The 23,403-nt window shown below is 33.5% G+C and overlaps 2 protein-coding genes and 1 long non-coding RNA gene across 4 annotated transcripts; 2 read left to right on the top strand and 1 right to left on the bottom strand.

Moving 5' to 3' along the window:
• The first annotated feature begins 837 nt into the window (after window positions 1-837).
• Window positions 838-3,965, top strand: LOC111782465 (pre-mRNA-splicing factor SPF27 homolog). The gene is made up of 7 exons (XM_023663218.1): window positions 838-1,231; window positions 1,664-1,839; window positions 2,205-2,288; window positions 2,507-2,576; window positions 2,663-2,796; window positions 2,882-2,940; window positions 3,651-3,965. Exons 1-6 carry the CDS (start codon window positions 983-985, stop codon window positions 2,937-2,939), a joined length of 771 nt encoding a protein of 256 aa, XP_023518986.1. The 5' UTR covers window positions 838-982; the 3' UTR covers window position 2,940; window positions 3,651-3,965.
• Window positions 3,966-5,635: 1,670 nt separating this feature from the next.
• On the bottom strand, window positions 5,636-6,480 carry LOC111782565. The gene is made up of 2 exons (XR_002813147.1): window positions 6,267-6,480; window positions 5,636-5,894 (listed from the first exon to the last, which is right to left on the bottom strand). It is a non-coding gene; the product is annotated as an uncharacterized LOC111782565 (long non-coding RNA).
• Window positions 6,481-10,676: 4,196 nt separating this feature from the next.
• LOC111783083 (eukaryotic peptide chain release factor GTP-binding subunit ERF3A) lies at window positions 10,677-22,457 on the top strand. 2 transcript variants are annotated; one of them, XM_023663963.1, is made up of 19 exons: window positions 10,677-10,779; window positions 11,296-11,337; window positions 11,467-11,535; window positions 12,269-12,331; window positions 12,478-12,594; window positions 12,852-12,963; window positions 14,253-14,298; window positions 14,521-14,592; window positions 15,252-15,314; window positions 15,429-15,583; window positions 15,673-15,737; window positions 16,274-16,424; window positions 17,305-17,410; window positions 17,520-17,655; window positions 18,604-18,668; window positions 18,792-18,956; window positions 20,724-20,796; window positions 20,893-20,963; window positions 22,081-22,457. In XM_023663963.1, exons 1-18 carry the CDS (start codon window positions 10,776-10,778, stop codon window positions 20,943-20,945), a joined length of 1,557 nt encoding a protein of 518 aa, XP_023519731.1. In that variant the 5' UTR covers window positions 10,677-10,775; the 3' UTR covers window positions 20,946-20,963; window positions 22,081-22,457. The 2 variants fall into 2 exon arrangements, with proteins under 2 accessions (XP_023519731.1, XP_023519732.1); XM_023663964.1 differs by having other exon boundaries at window positions 10,679-10,779; window positions 11,491-11,535.
• Window positions 22,458-23,403: the final 946 nt, after the last annotated feature.

The following is a 23,403-nucleotide window of genomic DNA, read 5'->3' as shown; positions in this document are numbered from 1 at the left end:
TTTTAGTATATTTTATAAATATTCTTAAAACTTTTTAAAAAATCAATAATATTCTTCAATATTTTTAAAAAAATTAAAATTATAAAATATTTAAAAAATATCCGTATAATTTTAAAAATTGCATTAACATCCTTTCTTTATAAAAAAATTATTATCATCAATTTATACAACATTTCATAGGTTATTTTTAAATTTTTTAATGTTATTTTTTAAAGTTTATGATTATATATTTTAAACATGGTACTAAAAGGTATATTTTTAATAAAAAATAGAATATCTACCAATTTGAACGGTTGTACATTTCAATTTGAATTAAAAATTCAGCCAGCAATTATTAACTACATAATACCATTATGTATTACAAATTACTATAAAGTACGAGGGTTTTAAATGCGAGATCTAAAAGCATATCCCTCTGTGGCACCGGTAGTAAGTACTGTATATTTCGAGGCATTAGTAGGTCTATTAATTGAAATCAATCATTTATTCTCGAATGCGTTCACGTGTTTTTGAAGTTTTTAAAAAAATTTCAAAGTGTTTTTGAAGTACTTTTAAAGGTTAGATAATGTTTTTTTAAAACAAAATATTAACTGTTTCCATCTAAAATTAAAACCGTAGTTGGTATTTATTTAAAGATAAAGGTGTTTAAAAAAAATTAATATTATTGTTATTGAAATTTTTAAAAAAATTTAAGAATATATGAAAGGGACAAATTATATGAGTCGTATTTTTAGTTCAAATTATTATATTTTTTATAGTATAAATTTTAATTTTAGAGAATTAAATAAGTGATTATTATTATATTTAAGAAATGATAGAAAAAAATAATAAAATTAAAAAGTGAGTAAGTCGAAATGGAAGAGGGAAACCCCAATTATATTTAGCGAAGCGGGCCGCGGAATCTCAATCTTCTTGAACCTGAGCTTCCTGTAAATCTAAAGCTCAAAACCTTTGTTGCTTGTTGTTGCTTGTTGTTGTGACAATGGCGATCAACAACAATAGCGGGGATATCCTGATGCTCGAGGCTCCACCGCAGCCATCTCAACCAGCGTGGCGCGTTTCTGCAGATGCGGAGGTAATCGACGCCTTGCCCTACATCGACGATGACTATGCGGACCCAAGGGTCAAAGCAGAGGTCGATCGATTAGTGGAGGAAGAGATGCGGCGCAGCTCCAAGCGACCTGCTGACTTTCTCAAAGACTTGCCTCCTCTTCCCAAGTTCAAATTTGAGGTAGGTTAGACTGCAATTTCATTTCCCGCCGGAGCTTCTTCTAGGTTACGCACTTGTAGTTCCGCTTGATTTTATAGGTTATCATGCCTGAAAGAACGAATTACTTGTTCTCACTGGTTTTATTTGATAGACAGTTACTAATGCCGAAACTGGAAGTGTTTAGAAGCTTCATCTGCTAGTTTTCTTCCAAAACATCCTCTATTTGTTTTCTCGAAAACGAGATGAAAAAATTCGAATCAAAATTAATCGTTCGACAAGAACATAGGATATGGGCACACTGCTTATCCTCAAGTCACAGTGTGTCATCCAATGAATATATGACGCGCTACTCTACATAAGTTATTTTGCCACTACATTGGATAGATCTTGAAATTATTACGAAGTGTGATAATATTAGCAATAGTCTATTCAACTGACGTAGTTTGAACTCAGGATCATCCAATGCTTGCGAGAGAGTATGAACGTGTAAGAGCTGGGAGGCCTCCAATGCCTCTCGATGTTGCTAGATATAAATTAGAGACACCGCCTCCAAATAAAAAGAATGACGAAACTGCTTGGAAGCAGACACTTCAGAGAGCTCAATGCCTACTCCAGCATCAAGTGCTGAGGTGAAGTTTAGCATGTTAAAGTTGTTCCTGGCATTTAAGCTTTGTATTTTTGGAAAACTTGATTTTATGGAGAACAGTTAGAGTTGGCTACTTGAACTCATACAGTTCTTCTAATATCTGCCACACATAGTTAACATTTCTATGCCTTTTCTTGGTTGCAGTTGGTTTCTCATATCTAGTTTGTGTACCAATGAGCCATGACTGTGAGAGGTGTAATTTATAAAATTTTGATAAGAAAAGACATAATTCAGAAGATTATACGCCCAAACATGAAATTAAACATTAGAGAGGTTTTGATGATTCATTAGGAAATAATAAGAATATGGTAATCTGACGACTGGTGATGCTGTTGTCTCATACTGCAGGCTGGAAAATTTGGAACTGATGTCAAAATATGGCCCTGATATCTGGAAGCAACACAACAAACAGTTGGAAGCACTTCTATCAAGGTTTGTTACCATATTTCGTTTTGATGTCTTATATTATGTGTGTACTAGTTTTGTATTTATGTTGTCAAATATGATTCCAAGTCAAATCATTTGGCTTATCTCGTTCTATAGTGTAAATATGATTTCTGAATAAAGTGAACATGAAAGTATTAAGTACATCTGTGATCTGACCAAAGTAGACGTATATAATTGTTAATATATTGTCATGATGTTATCAGAATGCAAAAATTAGCTCAAGAACAGAATGAGAAGATTGAAAAAGTGAACCGTGAAAGGAAATTCCATCAAGTAAGTAGCATCCCTGTAATTCATATTTCAATGGGGCAGAGGTCAATTCTTTGGAACCTTTGGTTGATTATTTATGCGATGATCAGCAAAACGCTGCATATGAGCTTCATGCTTTGTCCACACAATGGAAGGAGCTGTGCGAGAAAAATATGGAAATCCAAGTGGCATGCTCTCAAATAGAGGGTCAAATCCAGGAACTAAGGAGTGAGGCGGCAGAAAAGTAATCTTGCCTTCTTCTATTTAATCTATTTTTGTCCTACATATGTTTGGCATGTTTAGAACTGATCTGTGGGTTATGATTCCAGAGGCTGGAATTTGGAAGTCAATGTAGAGAATGGATCTGTTTCGTTTCCAATGTCATAAGGTATGCTTTAGATGCCATCTCTTGTTTTTAATATCTGACATTTAACCCAAAGTTCACTTCCATTTCTCCTCTTATATTAGAATTTCTAACTTAACACTACTTGTACCATGTTTGCCTTTTTACTGTTTATTTCTTTTCAATATCTCGTGTTAAAATGATATGTCATTAGTTATCTGTCTAAAAATATCATGTGTTACTGTTTTCTGATTACCATCTGCGTTTATCCGTCTTCGAGTCAATTTTGATTTTTAGCAATCTCATGGCACAAACCGGAATGAATTCTCTTCTGCCATTAATGTGCTTATGTCTTTCCTCTCCCAACATATGAGAAAATACAATAATTCAATCTAAATTTCTCAAGTTGGCAAGGAGATGGCTCAGTTTAGTGGTGGCAGAAAATCTAACCCTTTAAAAAGAGTAGAGTTCGTTTTTCTTTCATTTTCTTCTTCTGACCTGGGAGATGAAAGAAAATAAAAGAGACCAAGTGAAAGAAGGAACAAAGATAAAGGGGTAAACCAATGTGATCATGACATTGTAGGTGCTTACGATGGAAAGGAATCGGTTGGTTTGGGTTGCGAAGTCCCTTCTTTTTTTATGGGTCATCTCGTGCTTTTACCTTTTACTGGGTCATTAATACATCCATTGGAGTCGATTCTTTCTTCCACAAAATGTATCCCACAGATTATGACATGATTTTTTTGACATCTCAGTGGAATAGGGGACCGTCCTAACCATGGCTTTGCTGCTCAGAAGTAAAGACTGCCAACGTCTTCTGTTGCTGTTACCATATGCCTACATGGAAGATGAGTTAGTTTTCTGCTTATATGGGTCAGGCTGGTTGGTTGCCTTTCTTGACCTCCAAGGTCCGCCTTTAGTCTTTTTCAAAATTTACATTGATTTTACTGTATCTGTACCTTTAGTGAAGTAATTCGAAATACCTTTTAGCCATTTTCTGCTTGCTAACCACGTTATTGGATCACTCTCCTTATTTACATTTAATATATATTATGTATGTCATTGAACTACCAAACTGTCAATCAAATGGATAATATTTGATATTAATTCAAATCCAAATTCTTTCAAAATAAACCATGGTAGGAGAGACTAGAGAGATTTATTTGATTTATTCTATAGGCTTTTTTTATATAAGAACATGTTACCCTTCATGTCAATATACTTCAATTGTTACTCCAATTTGTATGTTGATGTTATTATTTATAAATCATGTTTTTATTCCTTTTAATTTTTAGATATCAGTTTTTATTCGTTTTTTTTTTCATACCTCAAAAGGTTCAATTGATGCCAATTTTATTCAACTTCAACAATAATTGACATACATTTGTTTTTATCAAAAAAAAAAAAAAAATTGTACTAAAAAAACTGATCAATTAATAAATATAAGTTTGATGGAGTTTTGTTCGCATTTCTAAAAAACTTGGCTTACAAAGGCGAAACCGTCATTTGAGAATATAGCGTAGTTTTTTTTAAGTTTTAACAATATGAAGCATGAAGATTTGAATTCTAATGTCGTTTTTTCTTTTTAAGTCTAACAACATGAAACATGAAGCTTGAAGATTTGACTTTTGATGTCTGAAGCAAGTGTTTTTCCTTGTGTGGATCCTATTTTAATAGGAACTTGATGAGTTGATCGGTTTACACGTCTTGCCTTTACTGCTATATCAGGAGTTACTCCATGTATTGCTTAGTTACTCCATGTATTGCTTGACGTAAAACAAACAGTAGATTTGTTTGTCTTTTGTTGAATCTTTTTCATGCTTCGATACATAATTTGATAAGCCAATAATTTTTTTCCGTGTTTTCGGTTAACCAACATGTTAACTAATCGATTACGATGATCTATATCTTAGTTTGTTGAACTATATTCAAATTCAACATAGTTTAATTACATCAAAATTATCATTTTACATCTCTTCAATAGTGAGATACAAAAGTTATATATCAACCCGTTGGAAGTACACTCCATTTGAGAATGTAGACTTTTAACAGTTAATCTTCCATCTAGATTCGACTGCATCCAATCCGTAGAAATCAACAAAAAAGGCAAATCCCTTGCGTTACATCATATCTTGCTCGAGTATTGATGACGTGAATAAATTGTCATTTTCTGAAAGTCTGCTTAAATTCAATATCGTCGTATAACTAATATCAAGAATAGATGAAATTAATAAATAAAAGGTTATCTTACCAATTCATCCCTCAGGCACCATATCCTATCAGATGAATTGAGCTATACTTGGGTTTATATGTACACATACTTAGAAGTTTATGCATACAGCCTATTTAAAATATTACTTAAATATATCAAAATTCAGTGAATAATTTTCTAGCCAAATTCAGCTATGTTCAAATTTATAATTAGAGACATCATTTCATACATATATAAATTAAAATTACCGTAATCACAGTCGATTCATTCATTCATGTCTAATCCAGTTTCATTGTTATGATAGAATGTAGGGTTCAATTATGTTATTCTTCACCAATATTTATAATTCAAACTGATTGAGATTTCAACGAAAAACCGCTAATTAAGTTACATAATCAAAGCAAACACAGAAGATTCTGATTTATTACCAAATGATGAATTAAATTAACAATTTAAAAATTAACTCAGTAAATGACATTTAGAATTCCTTGAACCAAATGTGTCAAAGTTGTGGGTTAAGAGAATATATAGAGAAAGTAGGATAGTTTATAGTTCATCATTGTCATTACTATTCATCAATGCTCAATAGCCAAAAGCTAAAGGATCTGAATAATTGCTTATTAACAACAAAGGGATCCATTAGCAAAGCTCCAAGAACATGAAAATGGCTATACTACAAAGCAACATGGTACACCCCAACACTACAAAAAGACATCATCTCTTCACAACATGTTCTAAAAGATCCCATCAATCTAAGCAAGATCCAACAATGAAACCATTCCACCCCCTGCAAGAATCAAAATCCTTCATCAAATCATAACAAATAATAAGAACAAGAAACTCAAGTCAATGAAGATTAGGGCATAAGAAAAGGCAAATAATAAGATGATTAGAGAGAATATGTAGAGCTCCCTTCAATCCAAACAAGGATTTAACAAAAACAGTTGATGAAGCTCCTGAGATATGCAAGCCACAGGCCTATCAGCTTTAGATATGATTGATGAGATAGCGATAGGGGCCGAGGGATCCATAGCTCAGCAGCTCGATCAACCAAGCACAACCCTCTATTGGACTTCAAGGAGCTCTGCCTGTAACCCTAATCCCGAAAAGATTAAATTTTTAACCCAAACACTCAATCAATCAAAAATCCAAAAACAACCCAGAAAAGAAGAGCAAAAACCCATTTCAGATCAGGAAGAACAAAGCCCATGTGGGTTAGAAACCCTAGAGGAAGATGACGAGCCATTAGAAGGCAACAAGCTTGCATCCATGGAGGATGCTTTAATGGCTGAAATGAAAAGGGTTGAAGATGAAAGGAAAGGGCAAAGGGGGATTAAAGCTTTATAGTGGAAAGATGAAGAGATTAAAAAGAATAGTGGAAAGGAAACGGCGTGGGGTTGGGCAGAAGCTAGCCTGTCAAATATCTCGGGATGCTTCCTTCTAAGATTCCCACTATTACCATTATTATTATTATTTTTTTTTTTTCTTAAATTAAAAATATAATTTATTTTTAAATAATAATTAATATTTTAATTATTATTGGATTTTTGGGATTTAGATTAAATTGTGAAATAAATAAAAATTGTTTTAAAAAATAAGTCATTTAATAAAGATTAATTAGTGTTTTTTTTAATGTTGATATAATTATAGAAAATGAAAGCCGAGCTAACTCTTAACGATGCAATGACAGCTAGATAATTAATTGAATATTTAAAATTGTCAATTATCTTGAAACTAGGTTTTAATTATTTAATTAATTATTACGAGTAGCCTTGCCCAACATAGATATATAGATTTTAAAAAATTAATTAATTACAGAACTTAAATTAATTTATTAAATTACTTTTTTATTTGCTACATGTTAATTTTTTCCAATTTTGTATTTAATTTATATTTGAATTTTATTTCATTCGTACTGTATATTTAATATCTGTATGTGATTTTCATGAATTTAATAAATTATAGAAAATTATAGTTATTTTAATGATTTTCTAGACACGCAAGTCACGATCAAATATTTATTTTAATTATAGCTCGATTGTATATTAGAAATCGACCATAGAAGGCATCATTAAATGCAAGAATGTGAGAAAGAAAGACAAGGAAGTTACCAAACCAACCTCTAGTGTACTTCCCTTTCTCCATGCTTTCCATGTACGAAATTCCCATCCAAGAGGACGTTATTGTTTTAGATTATACAAAATACCCCATAACGTTAATTTCGAGCCCATTGTCAGTAAATTTCTTACTTTGTGCCAAATCGTCTCTCGTATGGGTATGGACTTGAGCTGGAAAATAGACCTCTACCGAATTATGAAGATGTAGGGATAGATCGGTGTAGTTTTAGTGGTTGGGTTGTGAGGGCTCTCGACCACATGGATAGTTTAATGTGTTTACTAGAACCAGTGTAGCCTCCTTTCATTGAGTGCCCTGTTCGATTCATTGAATTTTGTATCAATTAAGTTCGTGAGTTCCCGTGGATCAAATTCTCAGTGTTTTAGTAAAAAGGGGTTTGTTATTGATTGTGTTGAAATGGTACGGGTATGTGCAACATTGGATTCTATATATTGTGCAAGACAACTAATTGACATAGAAATGCTTATGAATAGTGTCGTACTTGGTTTTAGGCCTTGTAAAATAACGGTAAAACCGAGACAAGATGGACCCAGTACTATCCAAGTTCAAATTAAACTGATGTTGATGTCTAAGATACCGAAAAAAGGACAAGATCAAACGAGAAGCAGACAGTTCTTAGACTCCATTGCAAGTATATTCCTTTATGGGTCTTGCCTTTTGTAATCCATCGTCCCGTCCCTTCTATTGTCTATTTGATTTTTTTCCTATACCCGGTCTAAGATGAAAATACGAGAAACCATAGACTTACCCCCTTAAAAATATATCGCTAAGCTTTAGAGTGTGCATGTCAAACACTACACCCGTGCAAATATTTTATTATTTTACGAACTAATTATTATTATTATTATAAGAAATTTCAGATCTTGCTATGATTTAAATATTAATTTTATTTGTAATGCTAAACTATGGGAACATGACCGTGACATAAATAAAAAATTTAAACGAATCTTAAAAAATATAAAATTAATTTTATTTAATTAAATATTCAATTTACTATTGAATAAATTATTTAAAATATAATTAAAGTTCAATAAATATCTTTCCGAGGCTTTTGATATTTGTACGCGATTAAATGCACGGCCTTTTTCCAACGGACAAAAGCTCGTGACGATTCGCCGAACTTCGTGTAACGGGAGGAATCAAAATCACGAGGACCCAGATTTTAAAAAATATATTTAAAATATAAAAAATATCGTCGCGATATGATATGACGAGTTAATGACGAGATGATCGGAACGGCCACGTGTATCTGGAAAGTTCAAAAGATGAATGAATGGCTGTTGCTGTCTTGCTGACCTAATTTAAAATTTTTTTATTTATTTATTTTTGTGAATTGACAACACCAGTCCCTGTCGTTTTCTCCTGGGCCCCACATTTCATTCCGCGTACTTTAGTCTTTTCCTTTTTCTTTCTTTTATCATACGCCGACCACGACTTAACGTGAGCGTCCGGCCAATTTCCGTCCTTCTAGGGGAAGGTGCCGATCCTCTGTGGCTCGTTCGCACCGAATTCTGTGCTATCGGGGAGTGGATTGTGTTGTCTTATCTGAGAGTTTGAGGTTTATTAAACGACGTGGCTGAATTTTAATCTGGTGAGGTCGGTGATGGGTGTGGATTAAAGTAGTAACGGGTGTAGAGGAACGAGCCCACAAAATCTAGGGCTAGATCTCAAGGTGTACGAAGATGATAACATTACCCGTCCGTTCTCTGACATTCTTCACCTCTTCGCCAAACTTGGTGACACGTGGGCATGACCAGTCAAAATGAGGGGAGTGCGGTTCGTAATGATGACTCACACTTTCCATAAAGTGAGCTGTATGCACGTCTGGTGTCGGCCTTCTTATTTTTTATTCCCCTTTTCTTTTCTTTAATCAATGTTTAATAAAATAAATTATAATAAAACATTTTTTTTTCATTTTTTGTTCAATTGACTTACTTTAATTTTTCATTTTTTTTATATAAATATTAAAACGATTAAGATAATGTGTATAGACTTAATTTTAGAAAATAAAAAAATAAAAATAATTATAAAACAATTTTATATCTCGTATTTTCAAATATGTGTTTGGTGAAAGATTTAAAAACTATATCTCAATTTTAAAATAATTAAAAGCATATAATTAGTTGTAGTTACCAATTAAATACTAAGTTAAATTTAAATATTATTAATTAATTTATAAATATACATTATATTAAAATTTTATGTAATTGCTATTTTACAATTTCTTATAATTTATTTTTACGTCTTGATCTTGGAGAGAAGAAACATGGGCCTTGAAAGCCTGTGTTGATCTGTTCCTCGGCCATATTTGTCGATCGTGGGCTTGCATGAAATGGGCTTGATATTGGGCTTAACCTTGGGCTTTGGTATTGTGCTTGGGCCAATTTTTCTAAGGTAGATTATATTATTTGTATATTGCTCGTTTTCAGGTCCACGGGAGGTTTCCAGATTATTATAATGAATGTTTTGTTCTCCTTTCAAACTAATGTTGGGTCTAGGTAGACCCAACATTAGTTTGAAAGGAGAACAAAACATTCATTATAATAATATGGAAACCTCCCCCTAATAGACGCATTTAAAAACTGTGAGGTCGATGACGATGCGTAATGGGCCAAGCGAACAATATCGGTTAAGAGGTGGATTTGGACTATTACAAATGATGTCAAAGTCAGACACAGGGATGGTGTGCTTGTGAGGATGCGATCCACAATCTCACATTGGTTGGAAGGAAAGTTAAACATTTATTCACGAATTTGACGGCGGTGGAAGCCTCTCTCTAATCAACACATTTTTAAATCGTGAGATTGACAATAATACAAATCTGTCAAATGTGGACAATATCTGCTAAGTCATCTATATATGAAAAGGATTCGTCGCTTCACTTTATCGCATAACCACTTCAACCCAAATGGATGTAATGAGAAAAACGATGTGATTGTCCTTTCAAGATAACATTGTGTTCATATATATGATATAAATAACACACTTATACAAACTTCACCCTAAATATCTGTAACAAACCAGGATATATAAATTTGTAAACAAATACAAGGGCAAAAATGGGAATGCAAATATTATCCTCCCTAACTTCATTTATTTATATTATATACTATAGTTTTTATTTTTTTATTTGAAATAAATCACATAAAAACGTTACATTTACTTTTATGAGAAAGTTTTGAAATATTATCTTTAAATGGAAACTGTGCATGGAAATTTTACAAAAAGACAAACTAATTGGAAATAAAAAAAAACCATTTAATTTATTTATTTTTTATTTTCCAAATAAACTAAATAGGTTTAGGGAACAATTTAATAGGAAATTGGGAAATTTTGGGGTTCTTAAAAGCAATTCCCACCCGATCGGTTCAAATGAACCGGGTTCGTTGGCACAGAGTGGGAATCAATCAGATATAAGCATCTGTACGATAAACCCAATGCAGCTTCATCTTACCCTGTGAAGCTTTCTTCCTGCTTACTGCGATACGAGAAACCCTAGACTCACTTCTTCGCAGCCTACGGCGTTGTTTCCATGGGTATGAATCTCATATCTTCTGTCATCTTCGAATTTTCCTCACCAGCTCTGTAACTTTCCATCTAACTTGCATGGTTTCCAGAAGTTATGGTGTTTGATCTATTGATCTTGCTTAATTTATTTTGTTGTCTAATTCAATTATCGAAATGAATTTTGGATTAGTTGCTTACGCGGAATCTGTAATTTCTTGTCAGTTTTATTTTTTTCTGGTTGATTAATCAAGATTTTCAAATTGATTACGTCTTGAATGTCAAGAACTAGGATTAGTTCTGTTCATCGCATCTATTTTATCTTGCCTCGACGAAATGGAGCTAATATTTGGATTGACATGGAATATCAATCTTTTCAAGTTGCGCTGCTTCTACTTTTCTTCTTACTGCCTCTAATGGTACAACCAATTAATAGAGCCAAACTATCGTATGCGTCTTCTCGATAAATTTGCTGATAAAATAATATCGTGTCATTATGTACCTTGTGAGATTTGTTGGTTTTAACTTTTCATTTCTGATATTTATAGATATCGAGGAGGACATTCGTGCTCTAGAACTTGATTCACCAGGTACAGTAAAATCTACAGACCATCATTCTTGATCATTTTAAACTATTCCCATACATGACTCTACGTGATGTGCTGTTCACCTAATTTTGTAATTTCTTTGACTCTGCCTTGGTCTGAACTTTACCAAAGATGTTAACGGGGTTCCCAATCCAGATGCAAGGATGGAAGAAATTGTGAAATCCGATAATGTGGAAGAAGGTTAGTCAATTTACTAAAGTCTTTGTACTTTCTCTTTGGCTCTACCATGTTCTAATAAGTTTATAATCCAGATGCAAACGCAGAAGAAATTGGGAAGTCCAATAAGATGGATGTAGGTTGTTCAATTCACTAGTCATTGTAATGTATTTCTTGTGTGTTTAAAATAGCACGACTTGTTTGGCAGTAAATCAAAAGAGAATTTTTAGTTTTTTTTGTAAAGGAGGAATGATGTACGAGTTGTAAGTTGTAGTTGCCAATATTGAATAAAAAAATTATGGATGAAAGGTTCATCTTTAACTATATTTAACTGTGTATGTTTTTTATACGGAAATCTGACTGAATCATATACCAAAGTTTTTCATAGGTCATGCAAGGATTTCATTATTATTTTAATTTTACAGAACAGTTATTGGTTTATTTTAGCTTGTCCTATGTCTGAAGTTGTGAATTATTTCATATGCATTTAATTTATTAGCCTACAACTTACTTCACTATGTCTATTGTTTCAAGCATATATGGCTATTCATAAAAAATTTTACCTCATAGTTATCATATGTCCATGCTTGAATTTCTAGAATCTTGTTTTTACGATTAATAGATTGTTTGCTGATGTGTGTAACTATGCTGCTTTCAATTATATCAATATACCTTTTAAGAAAACTGATGTGAATCAGCTACACCAATAACACAATCACAAATAAGACTTTTGAGGACCTTGATTTGGTAATTTTAGATTTGAAGACAGAGGACCATCCCCAACCAGCCCAAGCTATCCACGTTGAAGAACAATGTGATGGTAAATGATATTTCGATTTTGATTTCAACAAGAGTTGCTTGCTTTAAGAGTATTTCTTTAATTGCTATTGAGCTATTTGTTCGTTTACACACTTCAATTCATAGTTCTCATATCGTGTGACTGAACATTTGGCTTCCTTTTTACAGTGAAGGAGAAAATACCTGCGAAGGAGAAGGAAATCTCTTTAACTGAAAACGAAGGTGAAGGGGATTTGGAGTTGGATCGTAAAAGACACTTGAATGTTGTGTTCATTGGTCATGTCGGTAAGTAAACTATTTTGCAGGCTTGCATGTATTAGCATATGTACATTGTGAATGTATTTAAATTAGGGGTTATTCATTTGGTCTCTGGTCAGAGCTTAGCTTGACGAGGCTCATTTACCTTTGAAGTTTTTTTGTGTTCAGTATGCTTATGGAATTTAATTTGCTTATAACTTTGTTTGCGTACTGTTTATACTGAAAAGGCCTCCTTTCAATAGATTGTTTTTGTCATTTTATATTTATTCAAATAAAATTGATAGATGCTGGTAAGTCTACAATTGGAGGCCAGATACTTTTCCTCAGCAATCAGGTTGATGAGCGTACAATCCAAAAGTATGAAAAAGAAGCAAAGGATAAAAGCAGAGAAAGCTGGTAAGATTCACATCCTTATTTTAACCGACTGTTTTCACTTAGTCAAATATCGATTATCTATTAATACTTTGATTCTTCTATTTAATTTTAAGTTGGATGGTTACTGAATCATGCATGTTCAGGCTTTTCATTTTGTTAGGAAAACTAATTTTAATGGATTTTTGTAAAAGGCTAATGGAGGTTACAAAAATCCCTTCCAATTTACACAAATATCACTAGGAGAGTAATAAAAAAAATATTATCTAGCTAGCACGAAGTGGCTGCTGTATACAAAATAAGGTCAAAGTAGTACGTGTAGTTCCCCTCGCCTTGGTATTGAAAGTTCTACCATTCCTCTCAAGCCAAATGCTTCAAAGAAGCTTCATTATTTCCCTTTGAGAGAAGTTAAGATTTTCTCTTGCCCCTTTCTAGTTTAGCTTACCTAATAGTGTTTCTAAGGGCTTGCTTTTGAAGCTGCTCTCAAAACCAATTGCTGGTTTCTAGTAGAACATAAATTTTGTGAAAAATATATTGGAGAGACTTGTAATCTAGGTAGTCTTGCAAGGTATACCAAACAAGAACTCCACTGGATGCTGGAAAGTTAGCTAGAGAAAAATCTTCAATAAACTTGGAAAACTTCTCTTATACGGGATAGGTTCCATTTTGACGTATGTCCCACCTCACATAGAAGGAGAACCTCTTCAATAGAATCGAAGAACCCGTGTGGGTGGGAGGGGATGTTTCTTTGTTGGTGAGAGCTCAGGCCAGGAGGACCAGTGAACAAGCGCCTCTTTTAGACAAATATCACCCTACTTCTACGTAGAGTAACTTGTGTTGAACCAGAGGAGAGCATGATGTTAAGCCCTCCTGTGGGAGATGTTTAGGAGCTAGAGCCTCTTAGGATTAGGAGGTCTACTTGAGTCATCCCGAGACCCTACTTTCGAATTAGAAAACCGCCTTAGGTTCTTTCATTAGACCAGCCAAAACTACATTGAGATCTTTCTGGACAATCTAGCATTCTGAACATAACCCATAGGGATCTTGCAGCTTTTATTGTTGTCATTGTCAGGCTATAATTATTCCCTTATCTAAATAGGAAATCAAGTTCTCATAAAAAAGGAAACTAAGTTCAAATTCTTTTAGCAAGATATACTTACGTTGTAGGTGAACTCCATTTCTTTTTGATGTCTCTTTAGAAAATTATTTCTATTGCAATTCTTATAGTTCCAAACACTATCAGGTTATTATTTGTGGAATGTGAAATGCAACAAAATATTTCTTCTATTCATTTTTCTTTTTATTTTTGCCAGGTATATGGCGTATATCATGGACACAAATGAAGAAGAGAGAGTTAAGGTATGATTTTTTATTGAACTTTTTCTTTGTCAAGTCATCATGATGAAGCAATGTGTTCCATTGCTTCTAAAATATGTAATGTATTCCACATTTTTTTGCCTTATTTTATCCCTCATGGCCGAATGCCAATATTTTATTTTCTTTGTAATTTTTAAGATGAATACTAATGACAAGAAGTTTCATTTATTGTATCACTACTTAATTTTGGTTTGCTGCTTGTAGGGGAAAACTGTTGAAGTGGGAAGAGCACATTTTGAAACTGATACTACAAGGTTTACAATTTTAGACGCTCCGGTGAGTAGATGTATTGATATAATTCCATAATGCTCATATATGTCACTTGAATCACAATTTGTATGATTTTGTTTATTTTTTTACTCGTCTGCCCTTAGCCACTCGCCCGACCACTCGCCTCAGATGTCAGTTGGTTTTATAGTAAATATAATTTAGTGGGAAGATGTTTTAAAAACACGTTGAAATCATCAAATTAGCTGCCTCCATCATGTTCAACTTTCTATTAGTGTTGGGATTGGGTATGAGCAACCCAATACATTTTGTTTTCTTCCAAGATGTTCCTGTTTGAAAGACCAATGCCCTCCTGGGCACATTTTTGTTGTTGTTGTTACATGGGATATAGGATGTTAAAGATTTCATAGCATCTCTCTTTAGATTGATTGTTTCTCCTCTTACCTTTCTTAGAAGGAAGTGGCGATTAGTTTTTACTTTTTCCAACTTTAGGCAGGTGACTGTTTTTGAATTGCATTGTTTTGCAAGCAGTTTTGAGCGGCATGAAAAATAGTAATTACTGTTCAAAGACTTGCATATATGCTTTCATTTCTGTTCTATCATCTCTTTGCCTTTTTAATATTCCTCTGTATGCTTAATTATGTATAATCTGTGTGATTTATGGTGGGGTTTTTTTTCTTCATATTTTTCTTACGTTTTTGATTCAGGGTCACAAAAGTTATGTCCCAAATATGATCAGTGGGGCATCTCAGGCTGATATAGGGGTTCTGGTGAGTTATTACACCTACCAGTTTTCTGCACCTTGGCATTCTGGCCCCTTTCCTTCCACTGTGTGTTCATATCTGTCTGCTTGTCTCATTCACTTTGCATTTCTATGAATGAAGGTAATTTCTGCTAGGAAAGGAGAGTTTGAAACTGGATATGAGAGAGGTGGACAGACTCGTGAGCATGTTTTGCTGGCAAAAACGTTGGGTGTTGCTAAGCTTCTTGTTGTAGTGAATAAGATGGATGAACCCACAGTAAAATGGTCGAAAGAAAGGTGTTCTTCACATCCTTCTCCTCCCCCCAATTTGCTCCTTATTTTGCCACCTGGTTTGGCCACTTACTTTGTTTGGAGTCATCTAACAGGTATGATGAGATAGAGTCTAAGATGGCCCCCTTCTTGAAGTCATCTGGTTACAATGTAAAGAAAGGTACTTAAAGGTTACCCCATTCACCGCAATATTATGTGTTATTCTGTCTGTTATTTGCTTTTCTATTTATTTATATTTGCTTCCTCTTTGTAGCTTTCTTAATTAGTATTTTTCTTGCAAATTTTTAAGGCCATGATTCTATAAAGGGTGTCTTTTGGATTTGTTGGTGTTTTCTTATTTTCTTTTTAAAAAATAAAATTCAATTAATTTATTAGTAACCGCAGTTAGATGGCAGATGTCAACATGGTTTTAGGAATGAATGTTTTTATGGTTCTTCGAAAAAAAAGGAAGGTTGCATGTTGTCTGCATCTATTACTTTTGCTCATTCAGTGGTTATAGTGAAAGATATTCATAACTTTTACCGGGTGCCAAAGTTGCATACTTAGCTCATTTATGGTAGGATTTCAATTTGTGGACGTGATTTGTTGTCGACGAACAGAGATTCCCTGTTCATTTTCTTATTTGTCAATATTGAATTGGGAGATACGAATTGTAGATTAGTAGTTACCTGGTCCCATAATTGTTTCTGTTTGCAGATGTCCAGTTTTTACCTATATCTGGTCTTCATGGTGTTAATATGAAAACAAGAGTGGATAAGAAAGTATGTCCCTGGTGGAATGGTCCGTGCTTGTTTGAAATCCTTGATACAATTGAAGGTCCACCAAGAAATCCAAAAGATCCATTTAGGTGAATACATCAATGCTCTTTTAAAACTCTTGCCGAAGATTCATGACTCCTATTTTATATAGGTTTTCTATCTTTTTCTTGATACGGTGTCTACTCTATTTTACTTTGCTTGTAATTAGTTTAGGCCTTTTTTTTTTCTTGTCACAATTTCTTGCAATTGTTTAATTTGGAGCTGCCTTTGTCTTTGAACTTCCAAATTTATTAAGAAGTCTTCATGATAATATTAAATATCATTTAATACGTGATTTTTGCCTCAAATATTATTTTGGGAAACTTCATATTTACTCCTATGCTCAATTCAGAGGAGGTTTGGTGTACCTTGTGCCTTGTGAGGTTTCATGTCTCTTTTGAGTTTTAGTGCACAAAGATTTTTTTTGTAATTTTCTCTAGGCTTAATTTGCTAGACTGATACCTCCTCTTGTTTTAATTGGCTTCTTTCGTCTTTTTTCGTATTTTCGTATGCTCCTTGCACTCTTTCATTCCTGTTGATGAAAGTGTGGTTTCCTAATGAAAGTGCAGTTTTGCATTTACAAACTCATTTACTCAATATAACTATCGCATTTAATTTCATTATATTGAACCTTGAATTTGAATAAATGGTGAAGTAAATACCTCTTCCAATCCAAGTGAGAAAATTTCTCACCAACGAACCAATAAATTGCACAGAATCAACGAGGTAAATACTCTAAATCAAACAAAATTTTGTCCAAGTTTAAATGTGTAAACATTAATTAAACCCAAACACCAAATCCAGCTGATAAAGAAACACCCGAAGTTATCACAAATAAATGTTCTTTCTGGCACATTTGTAAATTTATTGACACCTTCTATTGGTGTTGTTCTAATTGGTTAATGCAAATAATTAACGTTCAACTTGTAGGATGCCTATCATTGACAAATTCAAGGACATGGGAACAACTGTTATGGGTAAAGTCGAATCTGGCACTGTGCGCGAGGGTGATTCCTTATTGGTAATGCCAAATAAGGTACTTACTACGAAACTTGTATATTTATTTTTAACAACTTTTACATTCTTTCTTCAATTTGCTGCCTTTTGTCTTACAATGGGAATTGGGGATTTTAATGAACGCACAGATTCAGGTGAAAGTTGCTGCTGTTTTGTGTGATGAAAGCAAAGTAAAGAGCGCAGGACCTGGTGAAAATCTTCGTGTTAGAATATCTGGAATTGAAGAAGAAGAAATAATGTCTGGGTTTGTACTATCAAGCGTTGGTATGGTTCTGTCTTTTCCCAGCGTTTCTTTATCGTTTTGATTATACATGGTTGAGGTCTATGATGGTTGATTATGTTCCTTCCTTAAAATCAAGTTCTTATGATGATAAATCATGAAGTTAATTGTAATTTGTATGGAATGCAAGGTAGTTATCCAATTTTAATGTACAGGTTTACAACTTAAACATCCTAAAATTTGAGGTTATTCTTGGGTACACTTGATTGAATTACATTTTATCGTGTCACGTCAAAAAGGAACAACAGAGTTATGTATGTGCTGTTTTATGGAGTGAGAAGAACAATAGAGTTTTTAGAGGGATTGAAGGTTCTTGGACATAGACACACTCTTTAGAAATTCACACCAGACATGATTTCAATGTATAAAAGAAAGGAAGAACCGCTTTAAAATGTTAAAATGACATTGAAAAATCCCAGAACGGGCGAAGCCAACAGGTTATGATTAGATATCATTCGCTCCTAGGGAAGGGAATTGGTTCTGCCACCAGTATACCAGCTTTTAAACCAATAATTGCAGTCTTGATTCTTGACCATGAGCAGAGCACTAGTAAAATATCTTGTAATTGGCGCTCCGATTTTCCCTTTCCAGATTCTCGTCTGCAATGAAATTCTTGTTTTACTATCAAAAGTTGCATGCTTTGTACTGAATACTTTAAGAGGCTTTTTTCATTAATAATTAGTAATATTTCAAAAGCTGTCATTCTACTCACACGCTGGAGGACAGACTTGAATCCTAAATCCCTAGTACCCACTATTTATGGACTTCCTATTATATTACAGCTGTACTTTGATCCTCCTAAGTGGTTGTCAATTACTATATTACTGTCATTTTTAATATTATTTCCTTAGTCATGAACTATACAATCCTCCATTCTATTTTGTTGCCTGTTCTTTCCACTAAATGTGTCCCCTCCCCCAAAAAAATTGCAGCAAAACCTATACCCGCTGTTTCTGAGTTTGTTGCGCAGTTGCAGATTCTTGAGCTGCTGGATAATGTGAGTGATAATTTTAAACTTGTTAATTCGCCTTCTGTCCCTTCCTGGAGCTTATGATTCAAACATGAGCTTTTTCCCCTTTAGTGATGCAAAATTGTTAACTAAGTCATAAAACTGCTTCAGGCAATATTTACAGCTGGATATAAGGCCGTACTTCACATTCATGCTGTTGTTGAAGAATGTGAGATCATAGAGCTGCTTCAGCAGATTGATCCGAAGACTAGGAAACCTATGAAAAAGAAAGTTCTCTTTGTGAAGAATGGTGCAATTATTTTGTGCCGCATCCAGGTTCAGTTTCTTATCCAACTTTTGATATAATTCAAGATCCAGCTTGAAATGTCTTGCCCCAGGCTGACTATAATATTTTGAGTGTCATCACGTTCTTGACAAAACTTTGCCTCAACAAGTTATTCTGGAATATTGAAAATGTTTTTCTTAAAAGGGCACAAGATATTTTCAGGAGAAATGCTAATGTTATTTTTTGAAATAAATAATGTAAACCCAAACCCAAACCCAAATGGAATGGTAGTAAGGATCTTTTTCCGCTTTGAAATGTGTTAGAAATGTTATTATAATAAATATGATTTTTTTTAGGGTAATAGGGCTATACTAGTCATTAGTGATGAGGTTCGTTAGTGAAAGTGGTTGGTTGGACAGGTTTGAGAAAAGACATATTTTGAGTATTAATTTTGGAGAATTCGACCCTTGTGCTTGTGATTATGACCTCCTGATTTTCCTTTCTGATATCAACCAGACAATCACATCTCTATTAGTTTTTCCAAAACTTTGTGGTTGCTATCCAAACGTCAATCAGAATGCCTCAAATATGAACTGTGAATTCTCCTACTGTTCTTGCTGAAAGAACCTAGGATGCACAGACACTTTATTTATTTATTTATATTATTTTCTCTTGGAGACATGTCTGGGACACGCCTAGTAGTTGCTTGAATTTTTTTTTTCTGAAAGTTCTTAGCAAAAAACCCGTAACTTTGAAATAAAAACCCCTAAAAAGAAAAAACCATCTTAAGAGATCGTGGGTGGGAGACTGAAATCCACCACCATCTCGCCAACGGCTAGATCGCTTCATTACTGGCTGATGCAAGTGCAAGGTTTTTTTTTTCCCCTTAATAAAATACATTTTTAGTCCCTAAGTTTAGTTTTGAGTACTGTTTTCATTTGGTTTGAAAGTTTGTAGGTTTTCCAATGCTACATTCTTATCCATGAGTTTCGAACTTAGTTTCCATTTGATTTTTAAGCTTCAAAATGTTACATATTTATGTTTTGAGTTTTGAGTTTAGTTTATGTTTGGTCTCTAGGTTTCAAAATTATGCTCACTTTTGATATATGATATTAACTTTCAATTAATTGAGCCAAAATAGTTATAATGTGGATTTTTTAAAATTTATTTTAACATTGACCTGAAATGAATGAAAACAATTTAATTCTTTTAAATTAGTTAATAAAAAATTAACACAAGAAAAAGTGAACATAAACGAAAATTCTGGGGTAAAAGTATAAAATTGTGGAGCTTAGGACTAAAATGAAAACTCAACTCAAAACTTTAGGGTAAACATTTAACACTTTGAAACCTAGGGATTAAATGGAAACTAAACTCGAAACTCAAGAGTACAAGTGTAATGTTTTGAACCCTAGGGACCAAATGAAAACCATACTGACAACTCGGATAAAAAAGACATTTGTTTTTTTTATAATTATTAATTCCTTCTAGACCTCATAAAAGACTGAAGTTATAAAAGATCTATTTATTATTCATTCACAAACCATTAGGAGACATCTTCGATCTCTAGTCATAGCGATAGCCGATAAAATCCTTTTGAGGCTTTTCTAGTGTTGAAGATGAATCAACATGTATTCTATTTTTTTATAAAAATAAAATGTTCTTATGTGTCGAGTTCTACTTGAAATTGATGCGTCATCTTGTCCGTGTTGTATCGTGTCCGTGCTTCTCAATGCTAAACAATTATTGATTTGTCAGTATGGAATTGGTTATAGTAAGTCCCATAGCTAATGATTAGCATCCCGTATACCTTGCAGGTCAATAACTTGATCTGCATTGAGAAATTTTCTGACGTTCCTCAGCTTGGAAGATTTACACTTCGTACTGAAGGTGATAGATTTAAGTTTACCTATTTTTATGAATTCATTGAGGCTAATCTTTATCATCACAATCTTGTAGTTAGATCTATTATATTTTTGTTTTCAGGGAAGACAGTTGCTGTCGGAAAGGTCACTGATATTCCGGCTGCAAGCAATTAAACAATTTTGATCTACAAGGTTGGTTGAGTATTAACATTTCATGAAAGTCCTTGAATTTTTGTTTTATTAATCAGCAGTACTAAGTAGTAAGATATCTATGCAACTCCAATAGCGTATTGGAATTCCCAGTCTTTTCGTTTTTTCTAATCTACTAAGGTAGATATTGTTACCACATTGCCGAGATCATTTTACCATTAGAATGGAATGATACCAGACTTGATCATAGAAAAGTTATGGCAAGAGGCCCTAGGGTTGTATGCTAGTTGTGATACCAGACTTGTAGAATGATAGGCATGATGGTGCAAGAAAGCATGCCAGACCCTTTCTATACCCATTTCTTGCCCTCGTTTATGCAAATGGAATTTGAGTTTCCTCAGATTAGTTCAGTCATTGATACAATGCTAGATATATGTTTTAGTCCCTTATCCCATACATTTGGGTGTTTTTCAAATTAATCCTAGTTGTTCCTTAAATATTTTTCAAGTATACCTCTCCATTGATGAATGTTAAAGTGAACGAATAATAAGCTTGTATCGTACGTGGTGAGTTTATAGAATGATGGTCAACAAAATTTCCCCCAATGTTTTATGAATATGAAGAGGAATTAGACACTTCTCTTTTATCGTGGCCTAGTTCCTGTTCCAAAATTTGCCTTCTCACGGAGCATTATGTCATGTAAGCTTATCTTCAACCAAACATCTTGGGTTAAAACTTATACCTAGCCTTGGATTGAAAATTTTAAAAACATAAGGAACTAAATTGAAAAAGCACTCGTTAGGAGTTAACATTTATTTAGTCTTGATAATAATTAAATGTCATTGTCTTCTTCTAAGTTGACATAATAAGAATGAGACAAGAAACGATAACCAACATGTATGAAAAATATTACCATACTAAATGATTAAGTTAAAATGTCACCCTGAAACTCATTGTAGTTACTATAGCAGATCATAACCTTTACGCAATATAATATAATAAAATATGGATTTCATGATGGCAAGATTTAATATCTTTGAGTTCTCGTGGCCACCAAATGTAGTAGAATTCTGTAATTTTCTCGTAAATTTAGTCGAGTTGTATGTAAGCTGGACTTGGTTCAAATCAATTTATTTATACATCTTGAAATGTTGAGCAGGAAACTTATGGTGAATTTGATATGAGCTGCCCCATGAAGGCCTTGTATGCTCGAAGCCGTTTTTCCATGGAGTCATGCCTGATCGTGTTGTTGGCTATGCTAATAGATACTAAAATGATTGATAGGTTCCATCTGTTTGGATACCAGCTTTACATGTGTTTTTCTATATATGGGTGTAAAGTTTGATTTGCTTCACTATTGTTGAATATAGTAGTTTTTTCATAGTTAATCCCCATCCAAATGTCCTACTATTCTGTTTCTTTTTCCTGTAATTGAATTTCATTTTTGGGCACCCATGGTTATGAAGATTTTGGTGTGTACTAGCTTCACGGTGCTACCAAACATGAAGATGAATCTTGAGTTTGTTAACTTGACTATTTGTTAGCATTTTCTGATTGAAAAGTTGAAGGTAACGGTAAATTTCTACAGGTAATTTGAAGATAATTTGAATGCTTTACGAATAAATTTCTACAGGTAAACGAGGCTTGGCGGGCAATATTTGGGAGCATCATGTTTAAGTTCTCTGAAGGTGTCTTATTTAGGGCTTAAACTATTCATTGAACTTGAAACGTTCCTTGTGCTGAAATTAATGTATTATGTTATGCGTGCGTGTGGACTTTGGGGAGATATGTTGGTTATCAGATCAAAATCTTTCGGTACGCTTTATCAATTATTAGGTTGGTTCAAATGTCTGGATTAACATAAAGTTGTTGACTTCATAATATATATAATATAAAGTTCTTAATTGTTGGAATCGTTGAACTCACAAAGGAGTTCGTGGGTTGGCTCAACTTTGGGAGGTTTAAAATATGTTTTGGATTTGACTTTTTATTGGTTCGGTTAATCGAGAGTCGGAGGTTCGTTTTTCTATATTCAAGATGCCCGCACTTGCTCCGATATATAAGAATGAAATTTGTGTTGATTGAGTAAATCTTTTGAGGTGAAATTTGTGTTAATTGGGTAAATCTTTTGAGGTTTCACTCGAAAAAGAAAAGATGGTCGAGAGACTTGAATAGACAAAAATCAAACTGTTGCTTGTTAGCGATTTTGTTTTTCATGTTCTTACGTATCATTTCAATTTTTTTATTATAGTTTTACGAATTTCTAATCGTTTTTAGAATTTAGCTTAATTTTTGACTATATTGATAGGTGGACGACAAATCAGTCATTAGTAACAATGAAATAAAATCATTCTAATTTTAAAAATAACGTTGAGGCATACATATCTTCGTGAAGGAGTTGAATCAAATCTTAAAAAATGGGAATGAAGTCCCTTTATGTCGATTTTCTTAGCTCTTACATCATTAATCATGCATCCCAACC

This window comes from Cucurbita pepo, chromosome LG20 (genome assembly GCF_002806865.2).
Source record: "Cucurbita pepo subsp. pepo cultivar mu-cu-16 chromosome LG20, ASM280686v2, whole genome shotgun sequence".
Classification (NCBI taxonomy): domain Eukaryota; kingdom Viridiplantae; phylum Streptophyta; class Magnoliopsida; order Cucurbitales; family Cucurbitaceae; genus Cucurbita; species Cucurbita pepo.
The sequence above is the reverse complement of the archived record's forward strand: the minus strand, read 5'-3'. Positions and strand labels throughout refer to the sequence as shown.

What these genes read in the sequence shown, in the direction of transcription:
- LOC111782465 (XM_023663218.1), top strand. Translation starts at nt 983, where the DNA reads ATGGCGATCAACAACAATAGCGGGGATATCCTGATGCTCGAGGCTCCA. An exon ending in CTCCAGCATCAAGTGCTGAG is followed by an intron (nt 1,840 to 2,204) that starts GTGAAGTTTAGC and finishes CTCATACTGCAG; the next exon opens with GCTGGAAAATTTGGAACTGA. An exon ending in GTGAAAGGAAATTCCATCAA is followed by an intron (nt 2,577 to 2,662) that starts GTAAGTAGCATC and finishes TGCGATGATCAG; the next exon opens with CAAAACGCTGCATATGAGCT.
- LOC111783083 (XM_023663963.1), top strand. An exon ending in ATGAAGAAGAGAGAGTTAAG is followed by an intron (nt 14,299 to 14,520) that starts GTATGATTTTTT and finishes TGCTGCTTGTAG; the next exon opens with GGGAAAACTGTTGAAGTGGG. An exon ending in TTATTTTGTGCCGCATCCAG is followed by an intron (nt 18,957 to 20,723) that starts GTTCAGTTTCTT and finishes TATACCTTGCAG; the next exon opens with GTCAATAACTTGATCTGCAT.